The sequence below is a fragment of the Lontra canadensis genome, unplaced genomic scaffold, assembly GCF_010015895.1.
Source record: "Lontra canadensis isolate GAN:19392208 unplaced genomic scaffold, GSC_riverotter_1.0 scaffold35, whole genome shotgun sequence".
In the NCBI taxonomy this organism is placed as follows: Eukaryota; Metazoa; Chordata; class Mammalia; order Carnivora; family Mustelidae; genus Lontra; species Lontra canadensis.
In genome coordinates this window covers 9101607-9122288 of record NW_022631029.1, presented here as the reverse complement: position 1 = coordinate 9122288, position 20682 = coordinate 9101607, and the positions used below count along the sequence as shown (strand labels likewise).

General features: G+C 36.5%; 1 protein-coding gene across 6 annotated transcripts in view; it reads right to left on the bottom strand.

The window, feature by feature from the left end:
• DOCK3 (dedicator of cytokinesis 3) overlaps positions 1–20682 on the bottom strand; it is a 581779-nt gene that overhangs the window by 480876 nt on the left and 80221 nt on the right. For all 6 annotated transcript variants that reach the window (XM_032868163.1, XM_032868164.1, XM_032868166.1 and 3 more), the window contains exon 2: positions 4165–4248. In XM_032868163.1, coding sequence (XP_032724054.1) covers positions 4165–4248 — 84 coding nt within the window. The remainder of the gene's footprint in view (positions 1–4164; positions 4249–20682) is intronic.

Sequence of the window (20682 nt, the reverse complement as noted above, 5' to 3'; positions counted from 1 at the left end):
AAGTCAATGTACAGAAATCAGTGGCTTTCTTATACACTAATAATGAAAATACAGAAAGGGAAATTAGAAAATCAATTCCATTTACTATAGCACTAAGAACCATAAGATACCTGGGAATAAACCTAACCAAAGAGGTAAAGGATCTGCACTCGAGCAACTACAGAACACTCCTGAAAGAAATTGAAGAAGACACAAAAAGATGGAAGACCATTCCATGCTCTTGGATAGGAAGAATAAATATTGTTAAAATGTCTATACTGCCTAGAGCAATCTATACTTTTAATGCCACTCCGATCAAAATTCCACCGGTATTTTTCCAAGAGCTGGAGCAAATAATCCAAAAATTTGTATGGAACCAGAAGAGACCCCGAATCACTAAGGAAATGTTGAAAAACAAATATAAAACTGGGGGGATCACGTTACCTGATTTCAAGCTTTACTACAAAGCTGTGATCACAAAGACAGCATGGTACTGGTATAAAAACAGACACATAGACCAGTGGAACAGAGTAGAGAGCCCAGATATGGACCCTCAACTCTATGGTCAGTTAATCTTCGACAAAACAGGAAAAAATATACAGTGGAAAAAAGACAGTCTCTTCGATAAATGGTGCTGGAGAAACTGGACAGCTATATGCAGAAGAATGAAACTCAACCATTCTCTTACACCGTACACAAAGATAAACTCAAAATGGATAAAAGATCTCAAGTGAGACAGGAATCCATCAGAATCCTAGAGGAAAACATAGGCAGTAATCTCTTCGATATCAGCTAGAGCAACTTCATTCAAGATATGTCTCCAAAGGCAAAGGAAACAAAAGCAAAAATGAACTCTTGGGACTTCATCAAAATCAAAAGCTTCTTTGTGGAGCATAACAAATAGCATGGAGGACATGGGGAGTTAGGAGAAGGGAGTGGGGGAAATTGGAAGGGGAGGTGAACAATGAGAGACTATGGACTCTGAAAAACAACCTGAAGGGTTTGAAGAGGTGCGGGGGTGGGAGGTTGGGGGAACCAGGTGGTGGGTATTAGAGAGGGCACGGATTGCATGGAGCACTGGGTGTGGTACAAAAACAATGAATACTGTTATGCTGAAAATAAATTAAAAAAAATTTTTTTAATAAATAAATAATTAATTAATGGGAAAAAAAGACTATATCTATTAAAGAAATCAATAATTAATAACCTTCTAAAACGATGGGCCCAGGTGGGTTCATTGGAATTTCATCAAACATTTAAGGAAGAAATTAGATCAGTTTTCCACAATTTTTTTAAGAAGGTAGAAACAGAGAAAATGCTTCTCAATTTATTCTATGAAGTCAACATTACCCTAATAAAAAAAAAAAACAGATCAAACCATTACAAGAAAATTACAGAACAATCTCTCTCACTAAAATGGATGCATGAGAGACTGTAGACTCAGAGAAAGACACTGAGGGTTTTGGAGGAGAGGGGGCCTTGTGGGGATGGGTGAGCCTGGTAGTGGGTATTAAGGAGGGCACATATTGCATGGAGCACTGGGTGTGGTCCATAAACAATGAATCTTAGAACACTGAAAATTTTTAATTAATTAATTAATTAATTGCATTAATAAATATTAACAAAGACAAAGGAAAGCACAAATAGCCATTTAAGGAGCAAATCTAAAATGATTCCACTGTTATTAGTAACCATTATCTTGGAATTTATTTTCTAAACACTAGCATTCCTACACTCCAATTATAACATTATATGGAAATACATAAACATAATTCCATATATGTGTACATATAATTGTATATTATATAATTGTATATTATGAATAATAAATATAAGTTTATATAAAAATATTAAAAAATAAAATGGATGCAAAAATCCTCAAAAAAAAAAATCAAAAGCTTCTGCACAGCAAAGGAAACAGTCAACAAAACAAAGCGGCAACCCATGGAATGGGAGAAGATATTTGCAAATGACAGTACAGACAAAAGATTGATATCCAGGATCTATAAAGAACTCCTCAAACTCAACACCCAAAAAACAGATAATCATATCAAAAATGGGCAGAAGACATGAACAGACACTTCTCCAATGAAGACATATAAATGGCTATCAGACACATGAAAAATTGTTCATCATCACTAGCCATCAGGGAGATTCAAATTAAAACCACATTGAGATATCACCTTACACCAGTTAGAATGGCCAAAATTAGCAAGACAGGAAACAACATGTGTTGGAAGGGATGTGGAGAAAGGGGAACCCTCTTACGCAGTTGGTGGGAATGCAGGTTGGTGCAGCATATTTGGAGAAAAGTGTGGAGATTCCTCAAGAAATTAAACATAGAGCTTCCCTATGACCCTGCCATTGCACTACTGGGTATTTACCCCAAAGATACAGATGTAGTGAAAAGAAGGTCCATCTGTACCCCAATGTTTATAGCAGCAATGGCCACGGTCGCCAAACTGTGGAAAGAACCAAGATGCCCTTCAATGGACGAATGGATAAGGAAGATGTGGTCCATATACATGATGGAGTATTATGTCTCCATCAGAAAGGTTGAATACCCAACCTTTGTAGCAACATGGACGGGACTGGAAGAGATTATGCTGAGTGAAATAAGTAAAGCACAGAGAGTCAAATATCATGTGGTTTCACTTCTTTGTGGTCATAACAAAAGCATGGAGGACATGGGGAGTTAGAGAGGAGAAGTGAGTTGGGGAAAATTGGAAGGGGAGGTGAACCATGAGAGACTATGGACTCTGAAAAACAATCTGAGGGGTTTGAAGTGGCGGGGGTTGGGAGGTTGGGGGAACCAGGTGATGGGTATTAGAGAGGGCATGGATTGCATGGAGCACTGGGTGTGGTGTCCAAAACAATGAATACTGTTATGCTGAAAATAAAAAAAAAATGTCTATACTAAATACAAATACAAATACAAATACAAATCCATCAGAATCCTAGAGGAGAACATAGGCAGTAACCTCTTCGATATCGGCTGATATTCTTTGTGGTACACAAAAATCTGTAATACCACAAATAAAAAGCAACTTCTTTCAAGATATCTTTCAAGATATGTCTCCAAAGGCAAAGGAAACAAAAGCAAAGATGAACTTTTGGGACTTCGTCAAGATCAAAAGCTTCTGCACAGCAAAGGAAACAGTCAACAAAACAGAGAGGCAACCCACGGAATGGGAGAAGATATTTGCAAATGACAGTACAGACAAAAGATTGATATCCAGGATCTATAAAGAACTCCTCAAACTCAACACGCACAAAACAGATAATCATATCGAAAAATGGGCAGAAGATATGAACAGACACTTCTCCAATGAAGACATATAAATGGCTATCAGACACATGAAAAAATGTTCATCATCACTAGCCATCAGGGAGATTCAAATTAAAACCACATTGAGATACCACCTTACACCACTTAGAATGGCCAAAATTAGCAGGACAGGAAACAACATGTGTTGGAGAGGATGTGGAGAAAGGAGAACCGTCTTAGGCAGTTGGTGGGAATGCAAGTTGGTACAGCCACTTTGGGAGAGAGAGTCTTAAGCAGATTCTGCACTGAGCCTGGAGCCCAACATGGGGCTGGATCCCACAACCCTGAGATCACAACCTGAGCTAAAACCAAAAGTCAGATACTTAACCAACTGGACCACCCAGGAGCCCCAAATGCATGATTTTGAAAAATGTTACATTTGTCAATAACACATAAATGTTACAGCAGATATACCCATATACATCACAGAGGAGGCTAGTAGGCAAGCCAAACGTCAGAGCGTATACTGCCTTGTTTTAATTATAATTGATCACATCCAGCCAATCAAACAGAAACATACAAATGAACTAATTACAATTCAATTCTATTCAAATGCAGTTAAGCATGGATGGAAGATTATCTATTTGGTTATAAAATCAAAATTAATCATTTAACACAGAGTGTAAAAATTACACTCTGAATGCCAACAATGAGTTCTTTAATTGTTGCTTTTAGATTAAAGCCTAAATAACCCATACATTTATGATAAATATAAATCAGGAAGGATTCTATAACAATATATAATGTGGTTAATTATACTTTCAAAGTGATTGCTTATAATGTATTACTACAAAATAAATGTATATAATATTACCCAAAATTATCACTATTTGTATACTGTATAGGTCCATACTTACCTTCACATTTTTCAAGAATCTGGACTGTTTCTCCTATTTCTAAGACCAACCCTTGAGGGACAGATCCTCGAAAGCTGCATATCACTAGGAAAACAAAGGTAAACACACCAATTAGCATTTTTAAACACTGAGAAAAGATCAGTGTCATTGAAATTAAGCACTAAATTTTCTTAAATATATTCTTTCCCTTCTTCACTAATTAATCTTTCAAATATGTAAGCCCCTTTCAACTTAATCTGTATTTTGAGTAGTAATATAAAGTAGCTCAGTATATTGAAGTACATTCTGGCAAAATTACTATTCCTGAGTAGTAGGTGTATGAAAATGCTTCTGTAACCAAGTCTCTCTTTACCTCAGCATGACTTGTGTTCACCTGTCCTTCTTGGGAAAATATGTTTCAATTATTTAAGAAGAAATTAACACCAGAGTCTTCTTATCTAATATAAACAGTTTTATAAAGAATCACCAACTAAATATGATTATACTTTGAGAAACAAAGTCTCCATAATAAAAATATAAACAGATATTCATGAAATAAAAATCAAATTACAATAGGGAAAATCTGTAATACCAATCAGAATTCCATGTTTATTGTAACATTTACAATAGCCAAGATATGAAAGTAACCCAAGTGTCAATCTATAGATGGATAAAGAAGAGGTAGTGTATATATATGCATACATATATATACATGCATATATGTGTATATATATGTGTGCATATATATATATACACACACACGCTGTATATCTGTATATATAGATACACACAATGGAATATTACTCAACCATAAAAAAGAATGAAATCCAAGCCATTTGCAACAACTTGGATGGATCTAAAGGGTATAATTCTAAGTGAAATAAGTAAGTCAAGAAAGATAAATACTATATGATTTCAATCATCTGTGGAATTTAAAAAGCAAAACAAAAAGAAAAAGAAAAAAGAGATTAAAAAAAAAAGACAGACTCTTAAAAATAGAGAATTTGCCAGAGGAGAGGAGGTATGCAGGGGGATGGGTAAAGTAGGAGAAGGTGATTCAGGGTACACTTATCATGACGAGCATTGAGTAATGTATAGAATAGTTAAATCAGTATGTTGTACAACTGAAAATAATGTTAATATTGTACGTTAATATACTGGAATTAAAATTTTTTTTAATTTAACCACAGTCTTTTTTTAAAGAAAATGATCATTTGATTTCAAAATTTATGTAAGAATACCAAGAAACAAGAATACCCTTGTCAATCTTAAAGGACTTCTACTACTATGTATCAAGTCTTATAATCTAAAATCAGTTCTCTGAACGGCTAGTAACAAAAAGACAAGACACAACAAGTGTTGGTGAGGATGTGGAGAAAAGGGAACTCTCATGCACTGTTGATGGGAAGGTAAATTGGTGCAACCACTATAAAAAAATTGTATGGAGGCTCCTCAAAAGACTAAAAATACAAATACCATATGACCCAGTAATTCTACTACTAAGTATTTACCCAAAGAAAATTAGAATACTAATTCAAAAAGATACATGCACTCCTATATTTGTTGTAGCATTATTTACAATACCCAATGTATTGAACCAACCTAAGTGTCCATCAGTTGATGAATGGACAAAGATGAGGTATGTATGTATGTATGTGTGTGTGTGTGTATAATGGTATTTTACTTATAAAAAAGAACAAAATCCACAGCAACTTCTTTCAAGATATGTCTCCAAAGGCAAAGGAAACAAAAGCAAAGATGAACTTTTGGGACTTCGTTAAGATCAAAAGCTTCTGCACAGCAAAGGAAACAGTCAACAAAACAAAGAGGCAACCCACGGAATGGGAGAAGATATTTGCAAATGACAGTACAGACAAAAGGTTGATATCCAGGATCCATAAAGAACTCCTGAAACTCAACACACACAAAACAGACAATCATATCAAAAAATGGGCAGAAGATATGAACAGACACTTCTCCAATGAAGACATACAAATGGCTATCAGACACATGAAAAAATGTTCATCATCACTAGCCATCAGGGAGATTCAAATTAAAACCACCTTGAGATACCACCTTACACCACTTAGAATGGCCAAAATTAGCAGGACAGGAAACAACATGTATTGGAGAGGATGTGGAGAAGGGGGAACCCTCTTACGCAGTTGGTGGGAATGCAAGTTGGTACAGCCACTTTGGAGAACAGTGTGGAAATTCCTCAAGAAATTAAAAATAGAGCTTCCCTATGACCCTGCCATTGCACTACTGGGTATTTACCCCAAAGACACAGTTGTAGTGAAAAGAATGGCCATCTGTACCCCAATGTTTATAGCAGCAATGGCCATGGTCGCCAAACTGTGGAAAGAACCAAGATGCCCTTCAACGGACGAATGGATAAGAAGATGTGGTCCATATACACTATGGAGTATCATGCCTCCATCAGAAAGGATGAATACCCAACTTTTGTAGCAACATGGACAGGACTGGAAGAGATTATGCTGAGTGAAATAAGTCAAGCAGAGAAAGTCAATTATCATATGGTTTCACTGATTTGTGGAGCATAACAAATAGCATGGAGGACAAGGGGAAATGGAGAGGAGAAGGGAGTTGAGGGAAATTGGAAGGGGAGGTGAACCATGAGAGACTATGGACTCTGAAAAACAATCTGAGGGTTTTGAAGGGGCAGGGGGTGGGAGGTTGGGGGATCCAGGTGGTGGGTATTGGAGAGGACATGGATTGCATGGAGCACTGGGTGTGGTGCAAAAATAATGAATACTGTTATGCTGAAAAAATAAAAAATTTAAAAAAAATCTTTCCATTCATGACAATACAGATGAACCTAGAGGGTATTATGGTAAGTGAGATAAGTGAGAAAGAAAAAGACAAATACCATATTATTTCACTTTCATGTGGAATCTAAAAAGCAAAACAGATCAAAAAGGGCAGAAACAGACCTATTAACACAGAGAACAAATTAATTGCCAGGGGTTAGGGAAATGGGCAAAATGGATGAAGGAGAAGGGAAGGAAGAGGCTTCTAGTTATGGAATGAATAAGTCATGGGGATGAAGGTACAGTATAGGGAATATTAGTCAATGGTACTATAATAGTGTTATATGGTGACAGATGGTAACTATACTTGTGATGAGTATAGCATACCCTACAGAGCTGTTGAATCACTATGTTGTTCACCTAAAACTAATGTAACATTGTGTGTCAACTACACTTTAGTGAAAAAAGATGCAAAAAAAGTGATAAACCCCTCATCAGAGTGACTCAAAACAAACAAAAAAATAACTTCTATAAGAATGTTCACAGCAGCTTTATTCACAATAGTCCAGAACTGGAAACAACCCAACTATTCATCAAAATAAGTACAAATAAAATATGCAATATTCAAAAATACATATCACTTAGACATAAAAAATAAAGATCCACTGGTACAAGTAACACATTTGACAAATATCACAATCATTATGCCAAACAAAAGAAGTCAGATGCAAAAGGTGTACATACTACATAGTTCTATTTACTAAAAGATCTAGAACAGGCTAAATTAATCTATGATAAATAAAATCAAAATACAAGTTGCCTCCAGAGAAACATGGACTGATCAGGTAGCACACAAAGAATATTCTAGAAAGACAGAAATAGTGTTTGACAATGTGTAAGTGTAGACTTTAGGTAAAATTGTACAACTAATTCAATATATGTGACTGTTACCTCAAAATGGATCAAAGACAATGCAAGAGCTAAACTATGAAATTCTTAAAGAAAATATAAGAGTAAATCTTTATGACCTTAGTCAGTGCTTCCTAGTACATGACACCAAAATCATAAACAACAAAAGAAAGAATAAACTGAACTTCATTAAATTTAAAAGCTTTTGTGCTGCAAAGGACACCAGCAAGAAAGTGAAAAAGAAAACCCAGGGAATGGGAGAAAATATTTGTAAATAATATATCTTACAAAGTATCTGCACCCAGAGTATATAAAAGAACTTCCACAACAATAAAAAAATTAAAAATGGAAAGAGGATTTGAATGGACATTTCTCTAAAAAAGATATACTAGTGGCCAGTAAAACATGAAAATGCTCAACATCATTAGTTATTAGTGAGATGCTAATTAAAACCATGAGATGCCATTTCATACCCACTAAGACGGCTATAATCAAAAAGACTGACAATAAAACTATAGGGATATATTGCTGGTAGAAATGTAAAATGGTACAGTTGCTGTAAAAAATCATTTGGCAGTTCCTCAAAAACTTAAACATATAATTATCATATGATTCAACGTTTCCACTCCTACATATATATCCCAAAAGAACTAAAAACATATGCTCACACAAAAAGTTATTCACAAAGGTTCATAACACAATTTGTAACAGCCAAAAAGTAGAAACAATCCATATATCCATCAAATGGAAGACTGGATAAATAAAATGTGGTATATCCATACAATGGAATATTCTCATCCATAAAAAGAGTTAAGTACTGATACATACTACTACATGGATGAACTCTGAAAACCTACACTAAGTTGAGGTCGGACACAAAAGGCTACATATCCTATGATTCTATTCATATAAAATATCCAGAATAGCCAAATCCATGGACACAGAAAGTAGATTAGCAACTGCAATATCCTTGGAGAGGAATGTGGAGAGACTATCATTGGGTATAGGGATTCTTTATGGAGTGATGAAAATATTCTGGAATTAGATAGTGATAATGATTATTCAACCTAATAAATACATTAAAACCACTGAACTGTATACTTTTTTTAAATTTTTTTTAAATTTCTTTTCAGTGTTTCAGAATTCATTGTTTATGCACCACACCCAGTGCTCCATTCAATACATGCCCTCCATAATACTCACCACCAAGCTCATCCAACCTCCTACCCCCCACCCCTCCAAAACCCTCAGATTGTTTTTCAGTCTCTCATGGTTCTTTGCCCCCTTTTTTATTTAAGTTCAATTAGCCAAAGTATAGTACTATCAGTAGTTTTTGATACGTTTTTTAAAAGGCAAAGAAATATAAGCGGTTCTCCTTGACTCAACAAATGTTACTGATACTGCTCAGTTATATTCAAGAAGTCAATTTCAAGTCTGAAGTGACTGAACAAGCTGAGACAACACTAACTCAGTACCATATGAAGTGGAAGCTACTAAGATGTGTTATGTTTAAACGTAGTGAAAATATACATGGACAGAAAATAACAGTTGGACCAATTTAGAAGGCTTGTAAAAATGTAAGACATTTAAAATCTATAGTTTTTTTTATTGTATGACTCATCAGCAAGTCCTCTGCAGAAATTATGACTCTTTCATGTGTCAGTCTGCCAGTAGTCAAAAAAGAACTTTATTTGCTCTCATGGACGTGATCATCTTCTCTTCCGTGAATTTTTATAAAAAACAGAAAGCAAGTATCCTGACTTGTTCAAATGCACAGCAGCAAGATGGCTTAGTAGTGGTCAAGTTTTATTGCAATTTTATTACACTTCAAGCTGTGACTGTAATTTTTGTGAATGAAAACTTCCCTCATCATATTTTTAAATGTCTTTTTTAAGTAATCTCTACACCCAACATGGGGCTCAAACTCACAAACCCAAGATCAAGAGTCACATGCTCCACTGACTGAGTCAGCCAAGAGTCCCTTCCCTCATCCACTGTTACTATAAACTAATATATGGCCTTGGAAATTAGTTTTTTATTCAATCTTGATAATGTTTCTTAATTAATTCAACTTAACATCAACCTTATTTGTGAAACTTACACATATATTAAAGATATTCTGTTACCAACTTGAATCACAACTAATATTAAGCTGCTTTATAAACTTTTCACACTTTCAAAAGTTAAAAAAAGAAATAGTATCACCATTCTAACTCAAATTTGGATCCCACACATTTTTGTGCTCAAAATACAGTTCTTATAGGGTTTTTTAAACTTCAATGCAACTGCAAAGGAAATTTCCATATTTCAAAATCCATATACTAGTGCAACTGAGTTGGAAGTACTTTAATCTGAATGTAATGACATGTTAAATGACAGGCTAAAAGGCAAATAACAAGAGAAGATGCTAATAAATTCCATAAATGCCTTCCAAGTGATGACTATTCTCAAATTAAAATATATATAAAGACTGACATCAGTATTTGGCAATATCTGTCTGAAAAAGTATTTATAAAGATGAAAAACATAAAATCTCATTACAGATCAGCTTTAACAGGTAAAGATTTATGACTGATTTTAATTATAGGGAGCATTAACATTAAAAGACAATTAACCCCCCCAAAAAAACCTTCTGATCTTCTCATTAGATATATATTACCAAAAAAAACTGTGCTCAATTATTTTTATATTTTGAATTTCATCAAATTCAATATACATCAATTTTGCGACTTCACCTGTAAAGTTTAAAATATTTTACTATGTGATCCTTTAGAGTAAAAATTTGCCAACTCCTAGTCTGAAGCAAAAACAGTACCAATGTATTGTGTATTTGTGATATTATGAAAAGTAAAACACATGACAAAAGTAACATCAAGTATAGGAGGGAGGAAACTACTATCAATTTCACTTAACATTTATTTACATAAACTGTAATACCTATGTATTATTTAAATTGTTGTGTATTCACTGACTGCTTCCACTTTATGATCACAGAGCAGTTTTCTCCCCTCTTCACTAGCATATTTTATAACTACATAACACATTTTTTTTTAAGATTTTATTTATTTATTTATTTGAAAGAGATCACAAGTAGGCAGAGAGGCAGACAGAGGGAGAGGAAGCAGGCTCCCTGCTGAGCAGAGAGCCCAATGCGGGGCTCAATCCCAGGACCCTGGGATCATGACCCGAGCCAAAGGCAGAGGCTTTAACCCACTGAGCCACCCAGGTGCCCCAACACATTCTTTTTTTTAATTAATTTATTTTAGAGTTAGAAAGTGCAAAAGGGAAGGAGCAGAGGGAGAGGGACAGGCAGACTCCACACTGAGTCCAAAGCTCAACATGGGGCTGGATCCTAGATCCCTGAGATCATGACCTAAGCCAAAATCAAGTCAGACACCTAACCAACCATGCCACCCAGGTGTCCCTACATAATACATTCTTCTGATGAAGAATTCACAAACCTTTCTATGAATTATCATTTTTCCATTTGATTACTTTCCTATGAAGCAGAAAGGAAAAGTATAAACAAAAAAACATTCTTATGGGCACTGGAGTTTATTTCAAACTATCAAAATTTAAGAATGAAGTGCCCTGGCTGCTCAGTGGGTTAAGCCTCTGACTCTTGATTTCAGCTTAAGTCCTGATCTCAGGATTGTGAGATCAAGCCCCACATCAGGCTATGCATTGAACCTAGAGCCTGCTTAAGATATTCCCTCTCCCACTCCCTCTTCCCCTCCCCACCCCCAAATGCTCATGCATATTCTCTAAAAAATAAAAATAAAAATAAAAAAAATAAGAATGAACCTGTGGGGGGCACCTGAATAGCTCAGTCAATTGAGCAGCCTACTCTTGATTTCCGCTCATATCATGATCTCAGGGTCCTGGCTGGAACTGAGGCCTGTGAGCGGCTCCACATTCAGGGGGTTGTATGCCTGAGGATTCTCTCCCTCCCTTCCCCTCTGCCCTGACTTGAGCTCTCTTTCTAAAATAAATAAATCCTCTTTTGAAAAACAAAAATGAATCTGTGTGTTCCTTACTGCTGCTGTGCATGTAATTAACTGCTTTTATGGTATCATAATAATCCCAAGATAGAAAACTACTATCAATTTCACTTAACATTTATTTACATAAACTATAATACCTATGTACTCATTACAATAAAACTGATTATAAAAAGTGAACTCAGAGCACCTGGGCGGCTCAGTCAGTTGGGCATCTGCTTTCAGTTCACAGGTCACAATCCCAGGGTCCTCAGACTGAACTCTACCAGGTGCTTCCCACTCAGCAGGGAGTCTGCTTCTCTTTCCGTCCCTCCCCCTGCTTATGCTCTCTCTCTGTCTCAAACAATTAAATAAAAATCTTTAAAAAAAAAAAAAAGGTGAACAATGAGAGACTATGGACTCTGAAAAACAATCTGAAGGGTTTGAAGAGGTGGGGGGGGTGGGAGGTTGGGGGAACCAGGTGGTGGGTATTAGAGAGGGCACAGATTGCATGGAGCACTGGGTGTGGTACAAAAACAATGAATACTGTTATGCTGAAAATAAATTTTAAAAAAATGATTATAAAAAAAAAGTCAACTCTTCTTAAGCCCCTGCAACAAGCACATTATAGGTCCAAAGACACATGAAAAAAATCACCAGGAGGTATTTTTTTCCTTAAAATTAGCTTTTAAAAGAGACTACCACATTATCACCTTAGTACTACTTTAGAAACCCACAAAAATATTATCAGTCTCTTACATATTTTATGCTATTTTTCTTATTTCTAGGTCAAAAAAAATAACAAAATAGTTTTCATTTGAAGCTTTACTGCATTGCTATTTAGTTAATCCTAGGATGGTTACATTAAATGAGAAGCAATCCCAGTAAGAGTCATTTCTATATTAACTATACCAATGAAAAGGAAAAGAAAAACAATAGTTCAAACAAAATTATAAGGGCCTATTCAGCCAGAGCAGCCCCACCCTAGCTGAACTCCCATTTTGTTGTAAAACTTAAAGTGACCCCCCCCAGGGGAACTTACTTAAAAGCAAGTCCGGGAAACCAGTCCCATGTAACAAAGTCCAAGTACAAGGGTGGGTCAGGCTTGGAGGAGGTATTCAATCAGTGGGGGCATACACTGACTCCTAGCTACCAAGGAGTATGGGCCCCGCCCTTTGGGGGCGCCAATCCTAACCAAGGGGTGATAGGCTAAATCAAATGTCTACTAGGGTAAACTGTAATTCAATTGGTCACCTAACATCACTGTGGAGTTTCCTGTGTGTGTTACAATCTCAGTGGCCACCTGTGTGTGGCCAGGCCCAACCACATGGCCTTTGCTCTATAAAAGTTAGTCTGGAAAGCAGGGAGGAGTCGCCCTCTCTGTAAGAGGTGCGGCCCTGGCTGGCCAGTTTGATTCCTGATGCTTGGCACAAAATAAAGCTTTGCTTGACCTTCGCTTTCTATCAGTCTCGCTCCTTTAATCACGGACCCATTATTGGGGTACCCAATTTTAGGGGGACCCAACAAAATTATTTGTTTGGCTCGGCAACACATGATTTCTTAAAGCAGATCTGTTGTCTTAACTAAGTTTTATTTGGGCCCATATGAAGTTACTTTGCATTTCTTCAGCTGGATGATGGAAGGACAAACCGTGGGAGGATATGAATAGCAAAGAAAATCTGGTAAAAGGCACACAACAACTGGCCAAAGTAATCCACCCTCTTTCCCAAATGATAATTAACTATAACTCTAGCACTAAGTCATGCAAAGCAAGTGAAGCAGTGCAATATAAAATAAAAAGTAGAGTGTAGGGGGCACCTGGGTGGGTGGCTCAGTTGGATAAGCATTTGCCTTCAGCTCAGGTCATGATCCCAGAGTCCTGGGATCAACCCCCACATTGGGCTCCCTGCTCAGCGGGGAGCCTGCTTCTCCCTCTCCCCCTGCCTACTTCTCCCTCTGCTTGTGCTCTCTCGCTCTCTCTCTCTCTCTCTCTGTCAAATAGACAGATAGATAGATAGATAAAATATTTTTTAAAACTAGAATGTATATTCCTTGAGGGCTAATAGGAAACTGGGCAAAGTCCATTGTATACAATAATTTGAAAACAGAGATGGAAAATTAACTATGGAACTAGGCTCTAAAAAAAAATACTATCAGTTAAATGTCACCTCAGTGCATCCATAATGATTACGTTTACAGAAAGGGCCCAAGACTTTTATCTGATCTCTTACTAGAAAGTAAATGTAACAATTTAACTGTAATTTGCTTCTAGAGAGACTTCCCTTACTTTCTTTTTAGAATAGCTACTGGGTGATAAGGAGCATGTATGATAGAATTTTTCTATAAGCCCATCCTTAATCCTTAAAGGTAAAGGTAGTCAAAGATATTTCCATTGACGGAACTGAGAAAAACAGGTATAAAAACAAGTTTGAAAAGGAATACTGACTACAGACTGATTCATGAAAACATCTATCCTTAATAAACCACTACACTCTTAAACCAAACAAACATAGTTACTAATAAACCATCTAAAACTATTTTAAAAGCCAGGGAGAGAAGAAAACCATAGCTTTTACTTTTCTTTCAACTTCCCTTTACCCTAAATATAATCTTCCCTTCCCTATTCCCAGGCACCCCATGTAGTAAGGGAAAACTATTTAAAGCTCTACCTATAGGGGCGCCTGGGTGGCTCAGTCAAGTTTAGTAACTGACTCCTGATTTCAGCTCAGGTCTTGATCTCAGAGTAGTGAGTTCAAGCCTCACACTGGGCTCCACACTGAGCATGGAGGCTACTTTAGGGGAAAAAAAAAAAAAGCTATACCTATAATGGCTATGGGGGGAGTTAAGTGTTGACAAACATAGTCTAAGTGATGAAGGGCTACTCCAATCTCCAGCACTTTCCTAGGTATATCACACATATTATCCCATTAATCTTAATTTAAGAAGGAAGGAGGGAAGGGAAGTGAAGAGAGAAAGTTAGTTTTTAGCAGAAGAAAGCAAGACAAAAGTCTTCTAAGAGACCTAAATGACAGCATTATTTCTTACAACAAATGAGAAGGCATTCCAAAAGAGTTCATCTGACACACAATAGTCCCCCAATCTATTCTTCAAAATTAATCCCCCAAAATAATCAATCTACTAAGTAATTAACTTATTAATGTAGAACTTTCTTTGCCATCATCCAAGATACTGAGGTCCCCTTTTCAAGGATATACTACTGGTAGGAGAACATACAAGTGTATCAGAAGGCAGTTTGTTAAGCAAGAAACCATTACAAAAAAGGGTAAAGAGTGTAAAGGAGATATTTCATCAAAGTCATGCAAAGCCTAAAAGTACCAACCTTGTCCTACCATAAAGCACTATTCTCCAGAGACTGTACTTTATTCAGAAAACTCTTGTCTCTCTCCTCTGAAGAGCGTAAAATGCTACCAACATCTGGCTTTTTGGAGCTCTTTTCCACTCTGTTGACTGACCATGACCTTTATTCATCCTTTCCCCAGTTGTGATACACAGCAGTCATTGCTCCCTACAGAGAAAATTCCAAACTCTTTGGCATCCTACATAATCTCTTGGCATTCCCCCACAGTGGTTATTGACATTTACTGTGATACTCACTAGTTTAATTTTCAGAAGTCAACTTTACAAGACTGAATCCTTTCTCTCAAAGATCAGTGGGGAAAAAGGACACCCACTCTCACCACCTTCAAAATTGTATTTAAGATTCTAGCAGCACAGTCAGGCAAGGAAAAGAAATAAAAATCAGAGAGGGAGAAAAACCATGAGAGACTCTGGAAAATTAACTGAGGGTTACAGAGGGAGCGGGGGGATCAGGTAACCAGGTGATAGGTATTAAAGAGGGAATGTGTGGTGAAGAGCACTTGGTGTTATACACACAACTAATGAATCATTGAACACTGCATCAAAAACTAATAATGTACTATATGTTGGCTAACTGAACATAATAAAAAAGAAAAAGAAATAAAAAGCATCAAAATTGGAAAGAAGTAAAGCTCTATTTGCAGGTAATATGATTATCTACCAGAAAATCAAATGAAATCTATCAAATAAGCAACTAGAACTAGTAAGGGGGTTTAGTATGGTTACACATTATAAGATGACTATTGGGGCGCCTGGGTGGCTCAGTGGGTTAAACCCTCTGCCTTCGGCTCAGCTCATGATCCCAGGGTGCTGAGATTGAACCCCACATCGGGCTCTCTGCTCAGCGGGGAGTCTGCTTCCCCCCCCCCGCCACCACCTGCCTCTCTGCCTACTTGTAATCTCTGTCTGTCAAATAAACAAATCAAATCTTTTAAAAAAAATAAGATCACTATACAAAAATCAATCACATTTCCATACACTAACAGAAAACAGAAGAGGATATTTTGAAAAAATAATACCATTTAAAATAACATCAAAACACATAATACATAGGAGTAAATGTGACAAAATAAGTGGAAAAAGTCTATACACTGAAAACTAAAATAAATCTGAGAGAAATTAAAGAGAACCTAAATAAATGGAGAGATACACACTATTCCTTGGTTGAAAGACTTGATACTGTTTAAATGACAGTATTTTCCAAATCGATCTAGAGAGCCAGTGCAATCTCAATCAAAATCCCAGGCTTTTTTGGTAGAAATTGACAAACTTATTTTTTAAATTACATCAAAATGAAAGGACATAGAATAGTCAAAACAACTATGAAAAAGAAAATAGCTAACAAGATTAACACTACCTGATATCAATAATTATTATAAAGCTACAATAATCCAAACAGTATGGTATTAATGTAAAGATAGACTAACAGATTGGTGCAACAGAATAAAGAGGCCAGAAATAAGCCCGCACATACACAGACAGCTGATTTTTTTTAAAAAGACACAAATTCATTGTAAGGACAGCCTAATTGATGTATGAGTTCTAGTAATTTGGGGGTGGAGTCTTTGGGGTTTTCCACATAAGGTAACATGTCATCGCGAAGAGAGTGAGTTTGACTTCTTCTTTGCCAACTTAAATGTCTTTTATTTCTTTTTGTTGTCTGATTGCTGAAGCTAAGAATTCTAGTACTATGCTGAACAGCAGTGGTGAAACTGGGCATCCCTGTCACATTCCTGACCTTAAGGGAAAGCTCTCAGTTTTTTCCCATCGAGAATGATATTTGCTGTGAGCTTTTCATAGATGGCTTTTATGACACTGAGGTATGTTCCCTCTATCCCTATACTTTGAAGAGTTTTAATTAAGAAAGGAGGCGATATTTCATCAAATGGTTTTTCTGCATCAATTGAGAGGATTATATGGTTCTTATCTCTTCTTTTATTAATGTGCTCTAACATGTTGATTGATTTGCAAATGTTGAAACCTCTTGCAACCCAGGAATAAATACCACCAGTTGTGGTGAAGAATCTTTTTAATGTACTGTTGGATCTCATTGGCTAGGATCTTGTTGAGTATTTTGGCATCCATGTTCATCAGGGATATTGGTCTGTAATTCTCCTTTTTGATGGGGTCTTTGTCTGGTTTGGGGATCAGGGTAATGCTGGCCTCATAGAACAAGTTTGGAAGTTTTCCTTCCATTTCTATATTGCACTACTAGGTATTTACCCCAAAGATACAGATGTAGTGAAAAGAAGGGGCAAATGCACCCCAATAGCCAAACTGTGGAAGAAGACGAGATGTCCTTCAACAGATGAATGCATAAAGAAGATGCAGTGTGTGTGTATACACACACACACACACACCCACACACACACACAAAATGGAATATTACTTAGTCATCAGAAAGGACAAATATCTACTATTTACATTGACATGGGTGGAACTGGAGGGTATTTTGCTAAGTAAAATAAGTCAATCAGAGAAACACAATTATCATATGATTTCACTCAAATGTGGAACATAAGGGATAATGCAGAGCATAAGAGAGGTGGTGGGTGGAATATTGAATGAAGAAATCAAAGGGGGAGACAAACCATATGAGACTCTTGACTCCAGGAAACAAACTCAGGGTTGCAGAAAGGGAAGTGGGTAGCAAAAGAGTTAACTGGGTGATGGGCATTAAAGAGGGCATGTGATATGATGAGCACTGGGTGTTATACTAAACTAATGAGCCAATGAACACTCTATCAAAACCTAATGAGATACTACTATACGTTGGCTAACTGAACATAACAACAACAACAAAAAAAAAGATAGCCTATTCAAGAAATGGTGCCTGAACAACTGGATATCTGTATGGAAAAAAAATGAGCTCAGGACCAAACTTTGTATCATATTTTAAAAAATTAAAAAACAGGGCATCTGGGTGGCTCAGTGGGTTAAGCCTCTGCCTTAGGCTCAGGTCATGATCTCAGGGTCCTGGAATCGAGCCCCACATCAGGCTCTCTGCTTGGCAGGGAGCCTACTTCTCCCTCTCTCTCTGCCTGCCTCTCTGCCTACTCGTGATTTCTCTCTGTGTCAAATAAATAAATAAAATCTTTAAAAAAATTTTAAAAACAACAACTTGAAATGGATAACAGACCTAAATATAAATCTAACACTATAAAACTTTCAGAAGACAACATCAGAGAAAAACGTTGTGACCTTGGGTTAGGCAAAAATTTCTTCAATAAGACACAGACAGCATAATTCCATAAAAGCACAAATTGATAAACTGGACATCATCAAAATTTGAAACTTTTTCCCCTTGAAAGACACTTATAAGAGAATGAGAAGACAGGACTCAGAGTGGAAGAAAACCCTTACAAAGCATATATCTGATAAAAGACTTATGTCCCAACTACATTTTTTAAAACTCTTAAAATCCAACAAGAGTGATATCACACACAATGGCAGAGTAGGAAGCTCTGTGTTTTGGTCCCTCCACTGAAATAACCTGTGAACTGGAAAAAAGTTACTAGAATCACCTATCTTGGAACTCTAGAACCTAACTGGACACTTATAACAACCAGATGAGTGCTCACTATGACGGGATGAAGGGAACTGTTGCTGATCCTGGGTAGTAGAAAAATATATGCAAATCAGCTACCACAGCCCACTCCTCAGTCCCTGTCCAGCAATGAGAATAGCAGCATGCTTTCCTGGAGCACCTGCCTGGTGCCAGAGAAGGCAGTGTGGATCTTGTCCTTCAAAAATTCTGTGTTACACATTGTAGATGGTCTGACAGATCTCTAAAGGACCAGTGCAGGCATATGCTTTGCTTGTGACCCAATTCCATTTACAATAGCATTAAAAGAATAAAACATTTAGAAATAAATTTAACCGAAGAGGCATGAGATTTGTATACTGAAAGCTACAAAACAATGCTGAAAGAAATTAAAAATCTAAGTGAGTGGAAACATATCCTATGTTCATGACTGACAGAATAGTAAGCTGACAAAACCACACAAAGCAATCTACAGATCCAATGCAATCCCTACCAAAATCCCAAGAGTATTTTTTGCAAAAATAGCAAAACCCACCCTAAAATTCATATGGAATCTCAAGATCCCATATAGCCAAAACAATCTTAAAAAAGAACAAAGCTGGGGGGCACCTGGGTGGCTCAGTCAGTTAAGCATCTGACTCTTGATTTCAGCTCAGGTCATGACCTTGGGGTTGTGAGATCAAGCCCCGAATCAGGCTCTGAGCTTAGTGGGGAGTCTGCTTGAAATTCTCTTCCCTCTCCCTCTGCCCCTCCCCCTGCTCAATGCTTACATGTGCTCTCTTTCTCTTTCTCTAAAATAAACAAATAAATCTTAAAGAAACAAAGTTGAACGACTCTCATGTTCTAGTTTCAAAACTTACTACAAAACTATAGTAATCAAAACAATATGGAAAAAAAAACAATATGGGAGGCACCTGGTTGGCTCATTTGGAAGAGCATATGACTTTTGATCTCAGAGTCAAGAGTTTGAGCCCCACATTGGGTACAGAGATTACTTAAAAACTGAAAAGAAAATCTTAAAAGAAAAAAGAAAAACCCAATACAGTACTCACATAAAGACAAACATATAGATTCAGAGGAATATAATTTAAAGTCAGAAATGAATGTTGACAAATGTCAATAGATTTTTTTATTTTTTATTATTATGTTCACTTAGCCAAACATATAGTGTGCCTATACACATATACATAAAATCAAAAGATTTTAACAAGAGTGTCAAGATCTTCAAACAGGGAAAAAAGACTCAAGAAATGGTGCCAGATGTAAAACAATATCCACATGCAAAAAAAATGAAGTAGGATCCTAACCCTATACCATATGTAAAAATTAACTCAAAATGGACCAAAGACCAAAATATAAGAGCTAAACCTATTAAATTTATAGAAGACATAGGGGCAAATATTTGTGACATTAGATTTGGCAATAATTTCTCATTTATGACACCCAAAGATCCAACAAGAGAAAATAAATAAACTGGACTTCATCAGAATTAAAAGCTTTTGTCCATCAAGGAACACTGTTAAGAAAGTGAAAAGACAGGCTACAGAATGGTAGAAAATATTTGCAAATCATGTCTTTAATATGCAGAATATATATGCTGTCCATATATATATATGGAATGTCCATATATATGTATGTCCATACATATACATCCATATGCTGTCTACAAGAGACACATTTGGAACCTAAAGATACATCCAGACTGAAAGTGAATGCACAAAGAACCATCTTTCATGCCAACGGGCCTCAAAAGAAAGCTGGGGTAGTGATTCTCCTATCAGATAAATTAGATTTTAAGCTAAAGACTGTAGTCAGAGATACAGAAGGACACTACATCATTCTTAAAGGGTCTATCCACCAAGAAGATCTAACAATTGTAAATATTTATGCCCCCAATATGGGAGCAGCCAACTATATAAGCCAACTATTAATCAAAATAAAGAGTCATACTGATATG